General features: G+C 39.7%; 3 protein-coding genes across 12 annotated transcripts; all 3 read right to left on the bottom strand.

Moving 5' to 3' along the window:
• Window positions 1-1299: 1299 nt before the first annotated feature.
• Window positions 1300-7258, bottom strand: LOC116206298. 3 transcript variants are annotated; one of them, XM_031539126.1, is made up of 13 exons: window positions 6892-7251; window positions 6722-6809; window positions 5961-6269; window positions 5612-5699; window positions 5265-5344; window positions 5065-5158; window positions 4666-4769; window positions 3395-3464; window positions 2932-3020; window positions 2572-2688; window positions 2406-2482; window positions 2241-2285; window positions 1300-1996 (listed from the first exon to the last, which is right to left on the bottom strand). In XM_031539126.1, exons 1-13 carry the CDS (start codon window positions 7101-7103, stop codon window positions 1570-1572), a joined length of 1800 nt encoding a protein of 599 aa, XP_031394986.1. In that variant the 5' UTR covers window positions 7104-7251; the 3' UTR covers window positions 1300-1569. The 3 variants fall into 3 exon arrangements, with proteins under 3 accessions (XP_031394986.1, XP_031394987.1, XP_031394988.1); XM_031539127.1 differs by lacking the exon at window positions 5265-5344 and adding an exon at window positions 5794-5898 and having other exon boundaries at window positions 5995-6269; window positions 6892-7242; XM_031539128.1 differs by lacking the exon at window positions 2406-2482 and having other exon boundaries at window positions 1821-1996; window positions 6892-7258.
• Window positions 7259-8301: 1043 nt separating this feature from the next.
• LOC116206270 lies at window positions 8302-13574 on the bottom strand. Of its 2 annotated transcripts, XM_031539095.1 has the most exons (13): window positions 13287-13574; window positions 13122-13209; window positions 12614-12906; window positions 12420-12512; window positions 12236-12323; window positions 11752-11845; window positions 10881-10984; window positions 10556-10625; window positions 10091-10191; window positions 9645-9761; window positions 9481-9557; window positions 9324-9368; window positions 8302-9045 (listed from the first exon to the last, which is right to left on the bottom strand). In XM_031539095.1, the coding sequence occupies exons 1-13, from the start codon at window positions 13487-13489 to the stop codon at window positions 8571-8573; spliced, it is 1848 nt and encodes a 615-aa protein (XP_031394955.1). In that variant the 5' UTR covers window positions 13490-13574; the 3' UTR covers window positions 8302-8570. The 2 variants fall into 2 exon arrangements, with proteins under 2 accessions (XP_031394955.1, XP_031394956.1); XM_031539096.1 differs by lacking the exon at window positions 13287-13574 and having other exon boundaries at window positions 13063-13179.
• A 1402-nt stretch (window positions 13575-14976) lies between these two features.
• LOC116202276 (mitogen-activated protein kinase 10-like) lies at window positions 14977-17952 on the bottom strand. 7 transcript variants are annotated; one of them, XM_031533773.1, is made up of 9 exons: window positions 17792-17952; window positions 17508-17607; window positions 17200-17387; window positions 16558-16966; window positions 16299-16375; window positions 16126-16185; window positions 15864-16013; window positions 15602-15757; window positions 14977-15480 (listed from the first exon to the last, which is right to left on the bottom strand). In XM_031533773.1, the coding sequence occupies exons 3-9, from the start codon at window positions 17368-17370 to the stop codon at window positions 15289-15291; spliced, it is 1215 nt and encodes a 404-aa protein (XP_031389633.1). In that variant the 5' UTR covers window positions 17371-17387; window positions 17508-17607; window positions 17792-17952; the 3' UTR covers window positions 14977-15288. The 7 variants fall into 7 exon arrangements, with proteins under 7 accessions (XP_031389633.1, XP_031389630.1, XP_031389631.1 ...); XM_031533770.1 differs by having other exon boundaries at window positions 16299-16426; window positions 17792-17951; XM_031533771.1 differs by having other exon boundaries at window positions 16299-16426; window positions 17508-17555; window positions 17792-17951.
• Between the last annotated feature and the right edge of the window lie 2663 nt (window positions 17953-20615).

Here is a 20615-nt window from a genome sequence, read left to right as displayed (position 1 = left end):
TATGACATATTTTTCCCTTGTATTAACAATAACATCAGCAGCTTCATTTAATTTCTAGATATACTAACAGCAGTATTCTGAACCAGGATCATCGATTGCCAAATCAGCGTCGTCTCAGCTCCTACTTTGGAGTGCTCCTTCGGCAGTTCTGAAGGTACTGATCTAAGCGCAACTGAAATATACAGCATAGGAAACAAACATTGCCACAATATCAGTAAGGCTTGATCAGTATGATTCAACGTGGATTACTTTTCAAAATAGCGGTCCAAATTGTGCCACTGAGGATCTCTGGACAACGTCACTAAGGAACACCTTCAGTTTTTCCCTGCCAAAATGGGGGGGAAAAAATGCTTGAGCAACAAATATCCAACTATACATGTCGAGGACACGCACGAAATTCACTTATCCCGACTACCCACATCTTATCCAGAGCAGCAATTTTCAGAAGTTCATCCATATCTCCGGATACTAGACACTACACACCTTGTGAAGGAAACACAACTTTCAAATGCCTGATGCTTTTCTCTGACAGGGATTCCATAAGATAAGAAAGAGAGAGAGTTAAGATCCTGCAGATAGGCTCCAAGGTCGGAAAAACGGGAGTGGACTTGCACCGGCGGTGGCGGAGGTGACGCCAGTGGCAAAACCACCGACACAATTGCTCCACGCATCGGTAGAAGACGAGGGGGATGTATCGGATGATATCAAATAGAAGAAAGGATGAGGAAAGCCAGGGCGAGCGTTGAGGAAGTTGTCGGGGTTGAAGGTGAGAGAACCATCTTCTCCTCCTCTTTCTTCTCCGGCAGAGCTCAGAGCTCAAGCAAGCAAAAGCTCCAGCACTGGCAGCATGGAGTTTTCCCTTCAGTCAATGGCGGGAGATCATGACACCCACATTTCAAATAGGTGATTGGTCCTTAAAACTTTGACTTTTTATTATCATCCCTATACTTTTATTTTGGTCGTTTTTAATATTCTTTCATCAAAATTTCCCACCAACCTCGAACCTAAATTAATCGGGATCTATTTTGGACATCTGGATGCCATGCGTCGCAGACTGATAAATTTCCCTATAACTGTCACTGAACTGATAAACCATTAACATGCAGATGAGTAAGAAGTAAATAAATTTGAAGAATGGGGAGAACACCGATCCAATATTTGTTCGGATCACAACCCGAAAGATTTCAAGAAACTCACAAGTTACAAGAATCTAAAATCAAGAAAATTATCGAGGTGGAAGAACTCCATATATTCTAGCCAGTCTAAAGTTAGTGTGAACTAAATCAGAGCATAGAACAATTGAAACAGATTGAAATTCATTTTATACATAGTAGAACGACTAGCCATTATTGTTATGTACACGAAGATCTACATACATCTTATCAAAAAGAAGAAGAAGAAGATATACATGCATTAATGGAGCAATAACCACCAAATGCTCTACTCGAACGCGTTATTCCCTTTCGATACATCCAAAGCAATACAGGCAACTTCTGTGTTTTAATTGTGTCCACTCTCAATCTGACCAAAGTTTCGAAGACGTTGAGAAGAAACACCAACTTTTGAGTTTTACATTGTGTCCACTCCATCGATAACATCCAACACTTTGGTCCAGTCCATGTTGAAGTTGATATTAGGATACAAGGGCCTCTCACGTGAAAATGTGCTCTCCGTCTCGGTCACTGCAGAATTGCTACTACTAGTGGCATGCCTATGATGGCTTTTGATCACCAGAGTTTTTGCATTGCCAAATTTCAGGTTCCCGCTTGTTCCCAGAGTTTTTTCAATCTCAGAGCTGGAATCCGGTCTAGGAAGAGATAACTGGACCACATCCTGGGTTGGAGATCTAACTCCAGCATCCTGCGCTCTCGAACGGCCCACCAGAAGATGAAGCCATGAGAGCAATTCTAGTATATGGAGATCGGTTTTCTCGATATCTGCGTGGTGCAGTGTCTCAATTCTGATCACATCTTCAGGTTCTCTGGTTGGATTGGTCCTGAAATTTTCCACAAGAAAGCAAGATGAATATGTATGCCATATCAGAAACATGAATTCTCTGCCGCGATTATGCTACCAAAAGATCGTTTCATATCATATTTCGACACCTTGATTATTTACAGTATGTCTCACATGATTCCTTAGTCGACCATATTCACACTAATGCATGTCTCGAGTTTCCACCTCAATCAGAATGACTTAACTGTGGAGAAGATAAAAAGATGTAATAAAAATTCACTTACACGAAATTTGCCCATTCCACAAGCCAACCAAAGCTGTGATGAGCTCTGGCATTACAACAACAAAAAAAAAAAATTGCCAATATTAGCCAATGAAGAAGTATAATGGAGGACAATAGAAACTAAGAATCAGAGACTAGATTTTGTGTCGTCTGGGAGAGAATTTACTTTATGGTCTTAGTGGCCATTGGAACGAGCCATTGCAACTTTTCTTCCATTATTTCTATGATTTCTGAGAGATTTAGCTGCAATTTCACCATTTCAAAGGAAAGCACTCAGATGGTGTAGGTGGCATACTTGGTTATCATAGCTACATGTACCAGGGAATCCATACCTCTTCTGGGACATTAAATTTGAGCAGATCTCGGTGTAAAGCAGACTTAACATGGCGAGGCAATCCCTGGTACAAGGCATCTCTTACATTCGGAGTGACAGCTCTAGGCTGGGAAACCTAAGGACCGGATGATTAATAAAATAAGTCGTACAACCAGGATCATGTGATGTATTTGCAGATTCTTAGTATGGTCAGTAAGCTCCACATTGACAAAAAGACAATACTAAAAGCCCAGAAGTTAAGTTTTGAGGACATAACATTCGCCATTGTTATCTATTCATAGACGTCTTGCAAGAAAAAAATCTAACTTGTCATATACGTGGCTCTAAGTTACAGAGATAGATGGAATTATGGACTCACAAGAGCACTGATCTGAGTGATAATGTTCGCATAATGTAAATCCCACCCAGCAGAGCCCAGCGTTCTATGATTTGTCAGATGGCTATTGCCTGCAAAATTATTAAAGGAGAAAATGACAACCTCCACCAGATCAGTATATGTGGCTGATGAGACTAAGCGTGATAATTGGCAACCATACACAATTAATCTGCAGAAGATGTCCGTGAACTAAGAAGGTATGAGAGAATATATATATATATATATATATATATAGGTCAAGGAGAAGCAAAACAGAATATATTAATCTCAGTTTCATAGTTTCATTACAAGGTAAAACCAGGAAATAGTTGATCCTCGCTTGAAAACGCATAAGACTATGGATTACGGTTGTATGAGAAAGCCGATTTCCACTTTATTTCTTGATCCAGAGTGAAAATGGCTTGCAGGTGACCAGAATATGCCAGGTTATATGGTTAGAGCATACCAACAATGCCGAAGGCTTCATGAAGCTTGGAATGCAAGTAAAAACAAAGGTCAACAAGCTGCTCCACCACCTACAGAAACAGCATTTCAAAATTCTTTTTCAGTAAAAATATAGTGCAAAAGAAACTGCAAATGCTGAGGAAGCATATAGAATTTACACCATCCAACTGGTAAAAAGAAAATCGGCATCGTGCAAAACTAAGAAAATTTTGATTCGTCAAAATGACAAATAGGTTTTGTCAATTCAGATAATAACTAGTCATGTCATGATAACTTCTGTAGAGTTGCCTCATTCAAGCTTTTGCAAGCTTAAGGGTATGTTTGGTTTTGGACTAATATTTATTACTCTACTTTACATTAACTCCACTTATCTTCAATTTAACAACACAATTATTACTTTTTCTTTTTTCTTCAATTTTTTTTTATTTTAACTACAATTCAATTCAATTTTTAATACTAAATTCTCTCAACTATTCATTATTTTTTCTACAATTCAACAACACAATCATTACTTTCTCTTAACTATTCATTATTTTTTTTCATTTTTTTCTCATAATTCAACAACGCAATTATTACAACTCCAAATAAATATAATTACTTGTTTGTTTATAGAGTTATACTCTACTATATTTAACTCCACTTTACTTTTCCTTCAATTTAACAACACAATCATTACTTTATTATCTTTTTATTCAATTTAATAATAAATTCTTTCACATACTTTTTCTTAATCATTATTATAATTAATTTTTTAGTACTAAATTCTCTCGAATATTCATTACTTTTTTCTTAATTCAACAATACAATCATTATTTTTTTTATCTTCTTCTTTAATTTAATAATAAATTCTCTTCATATTTTTTAACCATTATTACAATTAATTTTTTAATAATAAATTCTCTCAACTACTTTTGTTTTCATCTCATGGAGTTAAGTAGAATCGTACTCTACTCCGTTACCACCTTCACCAGATAGGTCGGGTGTTATCTTACAAATGCTGAAAGTTCAACAATCGAAGAGTCTCTGCAAGAAAGTATCTTGGTGTCATCCCATGGTTCATCACATAGACAATATCAACAGAGATGAATGAATGCTTTTTTAGATTTGGGAAGCTCTGGAGCTTGGTCTAAGCTGGCTTCTGCTGTCCACTGGGTTTGAAAGCTTGATGTCTTTTTGAATTTCGTCTGTTTCTCCAACTGTGTTCACTCCTCCTTGAATCTCCCGCTTTCATGTTTGAAGTTAAAAAAGGAAAGGTAATTCACATTTTGCTACCTCTTCTTCAGTTCTTGACCACAGTGATTTCTTCTTCAAACTCCTAACGCGCCTCAGCTGGACCTTTAAGTTTGCTCTCAAGATTGAGAGAATGTCTCGGGTTCCTACACGCGATCATATGAGGATAAACCGTTCAAAAAAAAAGAAGAAAGAAAGCGAAAAGAGAATGGTGATATCTGAATAAAACAGCTAAAGAATAATGCCATCTGTCTAATACCTTGTCATAGTTTTAACTTACAAAGATTTTCTAAAAGCAGGTAAAGTGCACATAGTGCAAGGTTAACATTCTTAAATGATAATTATCAATAAACATCCTAAAAATGATGTGTTGCACTAGTTACTAGATCATTCATCTATCAACTAAATTGCCATTTCGATGATATTTTGAGCCACAATTACCTCTTTGATTAGGACTTGAGCTATCAAAATCATGGACAGCCCGAATATAGTCTTGCTTAAGCCTGTCTAACACCTGCAACTCATAATATAACTCCTGCACCGAGCAAGAAACAAGCATTCATTCAGTCCCCCTCCAATATGTTCTGGAAATTTTAACTGGGAAAGTAACGTGATGTCATGAGCAATAAAATAAACTATACCTTTCGAACTCTCAAAGCATCAAAGGTCGGCAATAGGCTTTGTTTGGACAGGAGGGAAGTGGAAGGGAAGAGATCTAAAACTGTATAGAATAGTGCATGGTATTTTAGAAATTTCTTTACCTTTCTCTATTTTCGCTCCATTTCACTCAATCCAAAACAGAGCGCAAAGTAAAGTTTCAAACTTTTCACCAGTAACCTCGAAACGGTCTATGGTTTATCTACTTGGCAAAAGAATGGATTCCTAGAAGATCGCGGATCCTCAGTATTCACATTACAATAGAATTCCTTCACAAGAAAGAAGAAAAGGAGAGATTGCAAGATACAGTATTGTAACTGGAAATACTCACAGCAGTATGCTGAACCAGGATCATCAATTGCTGAATCAATGTCTCGGGTCCTACTTTTGACTGAACCTCTGGCAGTTGAGAAGGTAACCTAAGTGCCACAGAAATCGTACAGGAAGCACTGTCACAACATCTACTGTACAGAACATCTATAGGCTAAATCAGCAACATTCCACATGAGTTACTTTTTGAAGTAAATTTCGAAGTAACGGTCCCAGTTGTGCCACACTGGATTTTTACAATGATTTCCAAACCGGGCAACCTCACCAAGGAACGCCTTCAGTTCTTCCCTGTCAGCATCGAGAAAAAAATGCACGAACCATAAGTATTCAAACCTAAAAAATTCATATACCAAATTCGGATCCGAGAGAATCCTGGTTACCCACTTCTTGTCCATAGCAGCAATATTCAGAAGTTCATTCATATCTTCAGATACCAGGCATTGCACGCCGTCTGAAGGAAGCACGACTTCCATCAAATGCCTGATACTTTCCTCCGACAGGGATTCCATAAGATTGGCACCTCTTACAATAGTATTTGCCACTTCGAAAGCTAAGATGTCCATTTCATTTCCTTTCTTGGTCAGCCCTAATGTAACTGCGTCTAGAAGGTCTACTGCCATTCCCCCAACTCTGCCGAAAAGTGAACGAACTTCTGAAACCTTTAGCAAACAAGGATGAAGCCGACTTAGGAGAAGAAACAGCAGAGGAACATCGAAACAGACATAGAAAACAAAAGATCCAAGAAAGGTTTTTCTTAAGGATTTCAAGCCGTACTGTCTTCTAAACAATTTCAGCCAGAGATTAGCAAGATTAATTATATCAAGGAACTTCACAATTTATTGATTTTACCAAAGCACTAATGGAGCCAATATACGAAGCTCAAGCAAGTCCAAGCAATTCACGAAGAACAGATCAACGAATCTAGCTATCTGCTTCAGAGCAATGGTGAAAAAGAACAATCCTTTCTGCTTTTGACACATCAATGTAGCAACTGCGTGGGCGGCATATCGAACAAAAGTTCTTTTTTCTTTTTTTGAGATAAGTAAGATGAACGGGACTAGTTATTTATTACTCAATAATCAGCTTAAGAAAAGGGATTAAATCATCTAACCTGGGTTGGCGCTAGATAAGTCGGATATCCCGCAGAAGTTCGATCAAGTAATTGCGCGCGGCCTTCATCAGCTGCTCCTGCTTCAGCTCTGAACGGGCAGGGTGTCAAAAATAGCCCCCAGTCGTCCACTAGAAGATATGAAAAAGACAGAGAGAGAGAGAGTTAAGAACCTGACAGGCTCCAGAGCTTGAAGATCGGGAGTGGACCGGCACCGACGGTGGGCCGAGGCGATTCCGGCGGCGAAACCGCTGATGCAGTTGCTCCACACATCGGGAGAAGACGAGGCTGACGAGATCAGAGAGAAGAAGGGATGAGGAGAGCCTGGGCGAACGTTGAGGAAGTCGGGGTCGTCGGGGATGAAGGTGAGGCTCCTGATGACCATCTTCTTCTCCCTCCCTCTTCCTTCTCCGGGAAAGCTCAGAGCTCAAGCAAGCTTCGCTCTGTCTGAGCAGCAATGGCGAGACGGTGAGTCTTCGTTTCAGTCAATGGCGGGAGATTCATGAGTTATGACAAGGGAAGAGAAAGAGGCTTTCGTCTCCTTTTCGAGGAAGATGCGGAGAAATATGCTTTCGGTCCTTAAGCTTTGGGCTTTTCCATTTTCCATCCCTATAGTTTATGATTTTCTCCAACCCGCTGTTTGATTCATCAACCATCACCACATGAAAGTATAATGAATAAGGAAAGAAAATACTTTTTTGTTTCTGCGTAAAAATAAAATACATTTAAAGAATGGGAAGAAACCTAAATCTACCTCTAGCTCTCCCTTCGCCCTTCCCTTCAGGCCACCAGCGAAGTTCCGATGCACGAGACACAGCCAATGGCCCATTAGTGTCGTCCATGGGATCTCCAGTGTGGCAAAGGAGCCCTCCGTCAATGTTGGGTGCACTAGAACAAGGAATCTATGATGTTAGTCTCCTCATGAAACCTTTGGATACAACTTTCTTTAAGGAAGCCTTATGATAAATATATTAGGTGGTAAAAAACTGTCCATATATACTTTTTAACTTTTTTAACAAATATAATGTAAATATTTTTTCCCAAGCCAATCACCACGTGGCAACTGATGTAATGGCCTATCAGTCACGTCAGCGATGTTCACAATATATTTGACCAATGTAAAGTATAGGGATAAAAAAAGAAAAACCCTAAAGTTCAGGGACCCATCACAAGCACGACATAGAATTAAATTACTCAAGTGTCCCCCAAGAATTATGTTATGGTGAATTCCCGCCAAATTTAAGTAATAAGTTCCACAATGGTCCTTGACCTCTGAATGTTGAGGGCCTTTTTACTGCTCGACCGTTTAGTGGGTCCAATTTCATCCATTAGAAGGCTAATGTAACAACCTTTTATGGATTTTCTTTATCCCATTTTTATGTAATAAAAATTTTCATTTTGTATGTACCCCATAGAGGAAAGATCAAACAGTTTAGTCTCATGAAAAATCCGATTTCGATGGGTCTCAATTCTTGGTGCACTTATAACTGCTCCAACTGCACGAATAAATTGAGCACCAGCTTCATTTGGCAAGCTGAGTCTAGAGTCGATCTGGAATTGTCCGAATCACAACCCGAAAGTAATTTACACGAACTTGCAAGCTAGTCATATCCAAAACTAAGGAAAATCTGGAAGCAGAAGAAATCCAGATAATCTGATGTGGAGTTAATGTTAAATCAGAGCATAGAAAAAGGAAAATAGATTGAGATTCATCTTATGCGTAGTAGAACGACTAGGCATCAGAATCGTTATCCGCATGAAGATACTGAATACATATATGCAGAAATAACCATCGAACGCTCCACTCGACAACATTATTTCCTTTTTTGTGTATACATATGCAGCGATCTGATCAACGTCTCGAAGAAGGGGCAAAGGAACAGGCAACTTCTGTGTTTAACATCGTATCCACTCCATCGATAACATCCAACACTTTGATCCAGTCAATGTCGCAGTTGATCATAGGAAACGAGGGCCCCTCACCAGGAAACACATTGTTAGTCTCGATCACTGCGGAATCGCTACTGCTGGTGGCAAGCCTATGATGGCTTTTGATGACCGGAGCACCAGCATTACCAAAATTCAGGCTCCTGCTTGTTCCCGGCCTTTGCATCCTTGCTTCGGAGTTGGAATCGAGCTTAGTTGGATATAACCGGACCACGTCATGTGCTGGGGATCTGGTTTCATAAGCCTGTGCTCTAGAACGGCTCGCCAGAAGATGAAGCCAAAAGATCAATTCGAGTATGAGGAGATCGGTCCTCTCGATATCTGCATGGTGCAGCGTCTCAATTCTGATCACATCTGCTGGTTTCCTGTTTGAACTGGTCCTGAATTTGTCCCACAGCTAAGTGAGGAATATGCATGATAATGACAGTGGAGGATACATGCATATCATGCTGGGATGAAGGGTTGATCATTTTATTATGGCTACTCATATTGGGTGAGGCTCTTACATTCACACATTTCCGACTCTTTTTCTGCCTCGATTATATGTCTATAACAGGACGTGGGAATCAACCAAACTCTTAATGCTCTGTCTTCTAATTCCCTACCCAATATTGAAATGCAAAAGATAAAAAGACATGATAAATATTTTGATACTTACACAAAATTTCCCCATTCTCCAAGCCGAGCAAAACTATGATGAGTTCTAGCAATCAAAAAATGAAAAATTTGATGTCAGAGATAAGCCAAAGTAGAAGTTTGATGAAGGAATAGAACTTAAGAATGAGAATCTAGATTTCTTTTCAAGACAGATTTACTTAATAGTCTTAGCAGCCATTGGAACGAGCCATTGCAACATCTCCTCCATTAGTTCTTTGATTTCTGAGATGGTAAGCTGCAATTTTCACCATTTGACAGGAAAGCTTCAGATGGTATTCAGCAGCAACTCGATTATTTATTACCAGTAATAAGGAACGCATACCCCTTCTGGGACATGTAGTGGGCGTAGTCGTCGCCAAAGGACTGACTGAACATGGTGTGGTAGTGCTTGGTACAAGGCATCTCTCGATCTTGGAGGGACAAAACTAGGCTGAGAAACCTGAGAAGGACCAGATTAATCAAAGAAGTTAACAATTTTTTAATGTAGTATCCTCCACACTGACAAGATGACATACTATAGCCCGAGAGGTTAAGTTTCGACGATGATATTCGCTACTCAGGATCCATTCATAGAGTTCTTGCAAGAAAAGAAAACTGTCACATTGGTGGGCTCTCCACAAAATTACTTAAGGTAGCCTTCTGCAGGCTGATGGTCAATGCTCCTACTTCTGTTTCTTAGGCTACTCTTCTTGTTTAGGAGTGCCATAAGATGTTGCAGAGCAATAGAGATGATATAGGTTCAAAGAGATAGATGGAAGATCGACTCACAATAGCATTGATATGTGTTATAACATTTGCATACTGTAAAGCCAAACCAGCAGAGCCCAACGTTCTCTGGTTGGTCTGATGATCATTAGCAAGATCACAATCTGCAAATTCATAGCAGGAAAACATGACAAACTCCAGAAGATCAATAATGAGGATGATGAAAAGGAGCAGTAAAATAAGCAATTGCTCACAACTAATCTCCGAAGATGTCAGTAGATTAAATAATATATCAGGGAGTCTTTTCCTTTTTCTTTTTTGGCCCATAATGAAGCATGAAAAGATTTATAAATCTCAGCTTCACATCCAGGTTCATTTCAAGGAGAAACCAGGAATAGTGGATCTGACTTAGAAAAGATAAGAGGAACAAGTATAATTGAATGAAAAATTTTCCCTATTCTCCTGCAGCAGAAAGTAAAATGGCCCGGACAAGACCACAAGAGATCATATTACATGGTTAAAGCATACCAGCGAGATCAAAGATTCTGAGAATCTCAAAATGCAAAAAACGAGCAATGATAACAAGCTCCTCCATCACCTACAAAAACAACATCATAACATTTTTCATCAGGAAAAAGATTGCAAAAGATACAATATTCAGAAATGCTGACCAATATATAGGAATTTCCTTAGCATCTCCTCTCTTCTTTTACTCTTTCATTCATGTTTGCTGATCTATATTTATTCAATCCCAGAATTTTTTGCTTTTTCACATAAATAAACATCATTTGTCAGAGCAGATAATTCAACCTGCAAAAATGCTTTAAACAGAGAACCATTCAGAATCTACTACCTCCTCGATGGTCCTTGACCAAAGGGATTTCTGCTTCAAACTCCTGACATGCTTCCTCCGGGCCTTCGTCTCAGCTCTCAAGATTGAAAGGCTATTTCTGTCTCCTACATGTGATGAGGACAGGTGGATAAAACAGATAAAACAACAGGATTATAAAACATAATAGAGCATTCCAAGAATTCGGAGCTCCCTAATCCCTTCTAAAACCTTCACGTTGAAAACTTTCTAAAAGCAGGAGAAGCAGCATCGTAATGTCGATCCAGCTACAATATATTAGCAATATATTCCATACCAATTTAGAATAGAACTGATGGCCCAGAGAAAAAAAGAAGCTGAGATAGTAAGTTCTGAGATAATAAGTTCTACCAACTAAAGTCAGAAAAATAAAGTGAGCGATCTGGTTCAGAATTACAGGGAATTATTTTACAGAAAATATTGCATAACGTAAACTGAGATTTTCCACTTGTTTGGAAACATCATTTAAATGAAGAGGTAAGAGGAATAAACGTGAAGTGCCTTTCCACTGGCTGCATTTCCTTTCAAATACAAGAAAAAAGGTAAATGGAAGTAAAAAATTCATTCATATCTGGAGGTATTTTAACTCCCTTGAGCGAACTAGACTATGTAAAAGGATAAATTGGTCTAATATATAAAAGCTTTTACTTATCAAGGAAATATACAAAATCGTTTTCCCCTTATCCACCCTCTGCTATCCCTTCCCCCTAAGTAAAGTGCGTAAAAACCAAGGAAATCCCCAAATCAGTATTATCCAATCTGTAAGAAAAGCATCTTAAAATGTACACCTGATTAATCACAAGATCAGTATTGTCAAGTTGACACCATTTAATGACATTCTGTGCAGAACTTATACCTCTGTGACTAGAATTTGAAACATCATACTCGTGAATTTTGCACCTATAATTTTGCTCAAGTCTATCCAAGGCGTACAACTCATAATACAGCACCTGCACCAAAATAGAAATGTTTAGTCGTTTATTAGCCTCTCGAAATTCAACTATATACTCGAAGTTTCAATTGGAGTAGTCTGATGTCAAACAACCAAAAGAACTGTCTTTCAAACTTGGAAAACTAAATCTAGGACATTGTAAAGGTCAATATGAATGCACCTTTCTTATGTAAAGCATAACTAAACAGAGAGAAGATTAGTAGGAGATCATGCCTCAGCATCGAAGACGATGTAAAGCTTCTCTAAATTTTTTTAAAAAAAATGAAATTTGCAAGATATAGTAAGATTTTTCAGACAACTCAAAAGATAGCTAGTATAGATGAAGAATGGATTTTCCTGGACCATTATATCAACAATTAACATCGGCTTTGTTAATAGAAAAACTCACAGCAGTATTCTGAACCAGGATCATCAATTGCTGAATCAGTGTCTCAGCTCCTACTTTTGACTGCTTATTTGGCAGTTGGGAAGCCGCTCTAAGCACAACACAAATAGCATAAAGAAAAACACGGTCACAACACCTCATGGACAAAACATCCGTAGCTAGGTCAGCAAGATTCCACGAGAATTACTTTATAAAATAGCGGTTCAAATGGTGCCACTGAGGATCTCTGGACAGATTTCCAAACCGGACAACCTCACCAAGGAACACTTTCAGTTCTTCCCTGTCAGCATTGAGAATATTATGAACAATAAATTACCAACTACATTAATGGCCCTGAATTCACTTATCATATTAGGGACCACGAGGAACCCAATTACCCACATCTTATCCAGAGCAGCAATTTTCAGAAGTTCGTCCATATCAGCGGATACCAGACGTTGCACACCTTCTGAAGGAAGCACGACTTCTGTCAGATGCGTGATGCTTTCCTCCGAGAGGGATTCCATAAGATTGGCAGCTCTTGAAATTGTACTTGCCACTTCGAAAGCCAACACAGAGATTTTAAACCCTTTTTTGGTTGACCCTGATGCGGGGAAAGTAAAACTACCAAGTGTGTCTATAAGTCCAACTGTCATTCCCCCAACTTTGCTTAATAGTGAGCCAACTTCTGAAACCTATAGCACACAGCAAGAGATCAATGCAGTTGGGTTTTGGGAGAAGAAACAAAGGTCGAAATACTAACTTCTCAAGAACAACAACACATTACTAAATTAAGTTCATCCATATGACAAGATAGCTTTTTGTTATCCGAGTACTAAGGGATTCAGTACCCAGAATTCCGTTCTGTTTCGTCATGATCAGCTTAAGAGAAGGGGTGAAAGCATCTAACCCGCCTCGGCGCCAGATAGGTCGGATATCCTGCAGAATTGCGACCAGATGCTAGCTCTCGGCCTTCATCCGCTGCTCCTTCTTCAACTCTGAAGCGGCAGAAGCAAATAAGGAAGACACAGAGAGATGAGATAGTGAGAGAGAGAGAGATAGTGAGTTAAAGGACCTGGTAGGCTCACAAACGGGAGTCGAGAGGAAACGGCGGTGGGCGGACGCGACGCTGGCGGCGCAACTGCCGTAGCAGTTGCTCCACACATCAGGAGAAGACGAGGCAGATGAGATCAAATAGAAGAAGGGATGAGGAGAACCAGGGCGAACGTTGAGGAAGTCGGGGTCGTCGGGGATGAAGGTGAGGTATTTGAGTACCATCTTCTTCTCCGGTGAGAACTCAGAGATCAAGCAATCAAAGATCTGAGCAGCAATGGAGTCTTCGTTTCAGTCAATAGCATGGCGGGAGATTTATGACACCAGAGGCCGGGCGGGGCTTCGTCCCCATTTCCACGAAGATGTGAAGAAATACGTGATTAGTCCTTAAACTTTGGGATTTTCTAATTATCATCCCTATACTTTATTTTATCCATTTCTCTCCATCCGTCACCGGATTGAGAAACCTGAGCATATTGCATTTAGAAAGAACCTAAATTCAAAGAATGGGGAGAAAAACCCTGCTCTCTCCATTCTCCTGCTTTAGGACATTAGCGAAATTTCGATGCTATACGAATGATGTCCTTGCCCCTTGGTGTATGAGCGTGAGACCCAACGATAGGTGATTGTCCAGGACTGGGATAAAGGAGTCCTCAACCAGTGCCAGGTGCACTTGAACAAGATATCTCTGACATTAGTCTTACCATGGACCTTTACGATTCTAAGGATTTTTAAGATAACTTTCTCTGAGAATCCTTGAGATATATCAGACGAAAGAAGATTCAACGGGTACATTTTAAGTTTTTTACAAGCCGATCAATACGTAACAACTGATGTAATCGCCTATCAATATTACGTCTGGGATGTTCATAAAGTATTTAATGGAGAGATGATTTTTTAAGTTTTTGACAAGCTGATCAATACGTAGCAATTGACGTAATTGGCCATCAGTGTCGCTTCAAGGATGTTCACAAAATATTTGATGGGGAGATGAATATCGCCCTTCTACCACATGCTATATGAGTAGACTTAAATTGAGCAAAATAAAGCACAGGGATGAAGAAAGAAAAATCCTAAAGTTCAGGGATCTATCACAAACATGACATATAAATAATTACCTAACTATCCCCCAAGAATTAGGTTATGGCAAATTCTCACCATATTTAAGTAATAAGTTTCATAATGGTCCTTGACCTTTTTTTTATTGGGTAGAAGGTCCTTGACCTTTCAATGTTGAGGGCAGTGGGTCCAAGTTCTTCCTTTAGAAGGCTGATGACACTGAATATTCTTCCTTTTTTTGACCCATAATGAATTTTTCTTTTCTATATACATATATTGCCTCAATCATTTTCTATATATTCATAATGGAAAGATGAAATATTTCAGCATCACGAATAATCGGTATTTTGATAAGTCTCGAATTTCTCAATGGAATTATAACTTAGAGGTGAGCGAGTCCCGATACCTTATTTTTTTCACGATAACCAGACCCTACCATGTAAAGAACATGTTCCAAAATTTTAAAACCGAACCCTACCTTGTTGAGTCATGGAAACAGATTTCGAGTACCTTATTAAAACCTGTAAATTTCTTTATCTCGCTAAATAAAACAAAAAAAGTCTCATTCATAATCAATAATCACGCAAAACAGAATGTCGATAAAGATTTAAATTTTTTTTAAAATTAGTGCCTATATTTTTTAAATATAGGAATATATGAATAAAATTATATATATATAATGGGAGAAATTATTATTCGGGCTCGGGTATCGGTTCCGTTTCAAGTTCTGAATACCCTAAATGTAAGAACCGGAACCCGTTCTAATCGGTTCCTTATTTTAATACCCGGATTCTACTCTATTTTCAATATGAACTACCCGGACACTATCCCAACGGGTAAGTTCCGGATATACCTGATATCCATGCACACCCCTTATAACTGCTCCAACTGCACGAATAACTTGAGCACCGTCTTAATTTTCTGTTGCTGTAAAAGGAAAGTTTGACTCTGTCAACTTAGGTAAATTATTCGGCTCCGTTGATGTAGTCCATCAGCAGTTGAGGATGATATTCCAATATTTCTCGAAAGATCAGCTCTCTTATATCCTCCATCCTCACTCCTCGTCTCTCGAACTTGAATTCCATTTCTGTAATCGGCTGGCATGACGGTTCCCTCTCCACTTTGGCTAGCCCCTCGAAGTATGGATGAGCTAATGCCTGATCGAATTCAACATAAGAAATATATACAGCAATACCAAGAGCTAGAGAAAGAAAACAGAAACTCATATTCAAGTCACAATAACGGTAGTCCTCAAGAAATTATGTCGCCGAGACAGACCTCTTCAGCAGTAGGCCGGTCCTTGGGATCAAAAGCAAGGAGCTTTTCCAGCAGTCGGAGAGCTAAAGGATCTGCATTTGGAAACTTCTTCTTGAATGGAACAGGTTGCTTTTTCCTCATGCTAGCCAAGTATCTCCTAGCCTTCTCATTTCGGACCTGAGAACAATTCCGAAGATTTAAATGAAAGTCAGAGCCAAGCAGTTATATACTTTCTGTGCACATAATAGAAACACCGTTCAACATATTGCGTCGATTTCTTTACCCGTGAAATGGTATCTAAAGATGGTGTTCCGAGAAGATCGGTCATTAGGTCAAGCTGATGAACCGCATTTTTCCCAGGGAAGAGAGGCTTCCCCGTTAGAAGTTCAGCAAAGATGCAACCTATACTCCATATGTCGACTGCAGGGGTATACTGAATTCATTCACAAGAATGAACCAAATCAAACTCTTGGAAAGTGAATGCAAGTAAGAGAAGATAGAGAAGCCGTGATGCCCTGTATCAGACGCATTGATTGATTCTATACCTTAGAGAAAAACAATCGACATAGCTCTGGAGCTCTATACCATCTTGAGGCAGCATAGTCCTGCATCCAGTCCACCCCGAGAAATCTTAATCTTCATGTTTCATACAGGTGTGAAGTCAAAGCCGTCTATGTATATAAAAATAAAAAGAGTGGTCATATATGAATTTACATACAGTCCAGAAAATTGTGGTGGGCGTATCGCTGAAAGCAACCCTAGCCGAGCCAAAATCGTATATTTTGAGCTTACAATCTGAATTTGCCAATATATTTTTCGGTTTTAGATCTCGATGATAAACGTTTGCTGCAAGCGGCAACAATTGACAGATCAGATGAGGAAATCGTGAGTTGATCAAGTGAGTGTTTTAGTAGATACGAGTGGAAGACCTTATATGGTCCGATACTCCTCAAGTGACAGGTAAAGAGAGCCAGTACCTGTATGGATATACTTTAAAGCACGAAGTAGTTGGTAAAGAAAGAACTGGTAGTGCTCTCTCGTTAAGCCATCATTAGCTTTGATGACTTGGTGAAGATCTGACTCCATGAGCTCAAAAATGACATAAATATCTTTAAAATCCCTTCTCGACGGTGGTACCGTGATGTTCTTAACTTCAACAATATCAGGGTGCCGGAGAAGTCTCAACAGCTTTATTTCACGGAGAATTCGGGTGGCATCAGAGATGTGCTCAAAGGTATCGTGTATTTTCTTTATCGCTACCTTTCCACCAGTATGAGTGTCGATGGCTGAGCAAACAACCCAGTAATTTCCCTTGCCAATAACTTCTTGAATCTTATATCTATTTGCATCGCCATATTCAGAGAAGAAGTCCATCTCACTGGAACTCTGTGGAAGAGAAAATTTCTTTCAGCAAAAGAGACAAATCGAAACTTATATGAAAATAGGTAGGCACCAAATCTAAGCAAAGCGAACCCCCGAGACAATATCAAGGAGACATGCAGAATAGGTCAAGCAGTTTAAGTTAAGGATAAGGCAATAAGCCAGGGCAAAATCAAATTCAAGTTTCATAAAAACAATTTCAATGCCAAACTCAATGAAGATCACGAGGTATTGGCTACCAAGACAAACTTGTCTTCACACCCCTTGAGCAGCAATAGGGCATACGCAAAGACGCTTTCATCAGTGAACAAATCAACATGGCATCTTATGTAGTGACTAAATGGAGGAGCAACCCCTTGAGCAGCAACAGGGTATTGGCAAAGACGCTTCATCAGTGAACAAATCAGCATGGCATCTTATGTTGTCCCTATGTAGTGGCGGCAGAAGAAGAAGAATTGGGATAATCAAGAATAATTCAGATCAGAATATCTCAAATTTCCCAATACAACAGAATTACCATGTTACACTTCAAACCCCAGAAACCAACCTTTTATTTCAAGAATTGAACAGTTTGTTTGTTCCTTTATACCGCTTCCTGTAGGATCGCACATGAACCGGATACAAACAGCCCCATTTAGAAATGATTCCTGACCCAGAATGAATCTCTTGAAGAAAATCCCAAGTACCATAACTCAAAAATTAAAGCAGATCCAATGATTCGGAATATATAGACTGCGTGAGTTGGGCTTGGATTGTATGTGAATACGTTATGGTTCATTGGAAGCTAATGGATCCAAGCCAAGCTCAGATGAATCGAATAAGTGAAATCACCTTTTTCCCCTGATCCTGCTGTATCTTCTTCTTCTCAACCCCTCAGAATTCCCAACTTCTGCCTCAAAACTCCCAGGACAGATTTCAATAACGCGAAATGAAACAACGAGATTCTGTCCTCAAAATTTCATTTGCCACTTCAAAAGCCAACATAGATATTCTAAACCCTTTTTTGGTCGACTCTGATGAGGGGAAAGTAAAACTAGGGCCGGCAATTCGTATCGTGTCGTGTTTATACGTGTCGTGTCTAAACGGGATCGTGTTATCAAAGTCATAACCCGTACACGACACGATTATTAAACAGGTCTGGTTTTGGAAACCCGTACACGACACGGTTATATTCGTGTCAACCCGTACACGACACGTTTAAACCCGTTTATCGAAACGTGTCATAATAGGTACACGAATACACGATACGATTATAACCGGTACCCGGACACGTTTACACGACCCATTTATCCGATAAACCGATTACCCGTATACGTTTACACGACCCGTTTATCCGATAAATCCATTTACCTGGACACGTTTACACGACCCATTTACCCGTTCAATCCGGTTACCCGGACACGTTATACGACCCATTTATCCGTTTATTTCCTCCATGCATTGCACAGTTGCACTGCAACTCAACAAAATTTCAAACAATACAATTAAGATCTTACCAATACAATTAGTTCCGGAATTATGCAAACACGACATGTTCATTGACAATTCCACTGGCAACTTAATCATTAAGGAGTTCAAGACAGCAGATCCCTGAGATGCAGAGGTGTTCTCCTTTCGTTTTTCATCAGACTCCAGTGTTGGACATGACTCATCCGGTGGAGGCGATGGAGGCCGAACAATTGGGAACCTCCGTTTCTTGATGGGAACTATGGTAGCATAATCAGTAGACAGTGAGCCCACTGATCTGACCCTGGTCTGCTAAAAGAACAACAGATAAACAAGAATGTTAAATTCTGGAAATAATGTAATCTCAAGGTTATATATTCGAAGATGGTAAGCACCTCTTTGTCCTCCACTATAGTCATGGCTCAAGATCTGCCAAGTCTATAGCCTCGGAGTTCAATCCTTATCTCTCAATAGCTCAAATGAAATTATTCTAGCACCTGCACATTAAAGATATTTAGGAAGAACAGTCCAGCAAGAAAAAGTACAGATCTTGCAATTCCATTGAAAGAAACAAAATCATGAAGACAACGTCAAAGACCCAGATAGAATTAACAGAAACGTAGTCGAGCGATCGTAGCGGCAGTGATTGACAAAACATGTACACCGCCAAAGCCGCCAGGCCTCACGAAATCGGAATCCGCCAGAGCCTCCCAGAGAATCATATACATACAAAGATGCTCACACAAAGAAATACGACAGATCCTCGCAGACCTTCAGGAACCCTTAAACGCTTCCCTAATTATCAGAAAGGAAAACCACGAGGTGGGAAATTTTCAGCATCTGATCGTGAAAACCTTTAATCGGTCCCTTCATTTCCCCGGTCCAAGCTTCTACTCAACAGAAGGATCTCTAAATGAGAAGAATCGGAGATTGTCCAATCAAGAAGGAAAGAATCTAAGGGATGAAACCCTTCACCACAATAGACACAGAGAGAGAGAGAAGGAGAGAGAAAATCCAATGGATGTGCGTACTCACGCGTTGGGGCGGTTGAAAAAGGATGGATCGGCGGCGGAGGAAACTGAATCACACCATCGGTGTGTCTGAGGCGAAGCTGTTGAGGAGTATGTTGATGATGAGGAACGTGACAGAGAGGATCAGAGCGGAAACTGTGTCCGATCGAGATCCAATCGAAGCTCCGGCGACGGAAGGGGAAGGATACTTCCAGTGAGGTTCTCCTCCGGCCAAAAGGCAACGAATACGAGAGATCTTTGACTGGACTGTGAAAACGATCGAAGTCGTTCTTGACTCAGGTGGAGGCTGGATCTGCAAGAAGGAGGGAAATCGACTTCGACTTGTGATTGTGAAGATGAAGGATGAAGGGGGGGCGTGCGAAAGACTGAAAGTTGAAATCGGGTACTGCGGCTACTGCTTTTGGAAATTTCGAAATTAGGGTTAACCTAAGGATATTTTCGTAAATTCAGTTAGATAAACGGGTTAATGGGTTACACGATTATAGTAATACGATTAAACACGGTTAAATAAACAGGTTTAATCGTGTATAATCGGGTTACACGGGTTCAACCCGCTAAGACACGTTTATTAATCGTATCTAAACGGGTTAGACCCGTTTAACCCGAATATGAAAAATACCCAACCCAAACCCGTTTAACTCCGTGTCGTGTAATCGTGTCGTATCAAATATTGCCGGCCCTAAGTAAAACTACCATGTGTGTCTAGAAAGTGAACTGTCATAGGGGTCAAACATCATACGACAAAAGAAGGGCTTATTCATTTCCAGCAAACACACCGACTTCTCTAGAGCAACACATTGCTAAATTAAGTTCATTCGAATGATGAAAAAGCTCGTTTTGTTGATTCAAAGTACTTAGGGAGCCAAGTACCCAAAATTCGAGCAATTCGCTAGAATTGATCATCTTGATCGACACCAAAATCTAGCAACCTGCTTGAAAGCAACGATGAGACAGAAAATTTTCTTTCTACTTTGAACATGATCAGCTAATAAGTTGTGAGGCTCAATCCCATATAAACTATTATATTTTCTTTTATGCTTCCGATGTGGGATTAACTTTTTACATTCCCAACACCCGCCCTCACGTGGCACCGTGTGATCTTTTTCATGATTTTGCCTACACGTGCCACGTGAACCTTCTCATTCTTCTGGACTTAGGCTTTAACTACTTCGAGCTAG

The sequence above is a fragment of the Punica granatum genome, chromosome 4 (assembly GCF_007655135.1).
Source record: "Punica granatum isolate Tunisia-2019 chromosome 4, ASM765513v2, whole genome shotgun sequence".
NCBI lineage: Eukaryota > Viridiplantae > Streptophyta > Magnoliopsida > Myrtales > Lythraceae > Punica > Punica granatum.
Note: the sequence above shows the minus strand (reverse complement) of the source record. Positions and strands in the feature narration are given on the sequence as shown.

What these genes read in the sequence shown, in the direction of transcription:
- LOC116206298 (XM_031539126.1), bottom strand. Translation starts at nt 7,103, where the DNA reads ATGGTCATCAGGAGCCTCACCTTCATCCCCGACGACCCCGACTTCCTC. An exon ending in CTCAAGTCCTAATCAAAGAG is followed by an intron (nt 4,770 to 5,064) that starts GTAATTGTGGCT and finishes GATCGCGTGTAG; the next exon opens with GAACCCGAGACATTCTCTCA. An exon ending in GGTCAAGAACTGAAGAAGAG is followed by an intron (nt 3,465 to 4,665) that starts GTAGCAAAATGT and finishes CTGTTTCTGTAG; the next exon opens with GTGGTGGAGCAGCTTGTTGA.
- LOC116206270 (XM_031539095.1), bottom strand. Translation starts at nt 13,489, where the DNA reads ATGGTACTCAAATACCTCACCTTCATCCCCGACGACCCCGACTTCCTC. An exon ending in ATGGCTGCTAAGACTATTAA is followed by an intron (nt 9,369 to 9,480) that starts GTAAATCTGTCT and finishes TTTGATTGCTAG; the next exon opens with AACTCATCATAGTTTTGCTC. An exon ending in GGAGAATGGGGAAATTTTGT is followed by an intron (nt 9,046 to 9,323) that starts GTAAGTATCAAA and finishes GGACAAATTCAG; the next exon opens with GACCAGTTCAAACAGGAAAC.
- LOC116202276 (XM_031533770.1), bottom strand. Translation starts at nt 17,370, where the DNA reads ATGCTGATTTGTTCACTGATGAAGCGTCTTTGCCAATACCCTGTTGCT. An exon ending in TTTAAAGTATATCCATACAG is followed by an intron (nt 16,427 to 16,557) that starts GTACTGGCTCTC and finishes TGCCGCTTGCAG; the next exon opens with CAAACGTTTATCATCGAGAT. An exon ending in GTCGATTGTTTTTCTCTAAG is followed by an intron (nt 16,014 to 16,125) that starts GTATAGAATCAA and finishes GAATGAATTCAG; the next exon opens with TATACCCCTGCAGTCGACAT.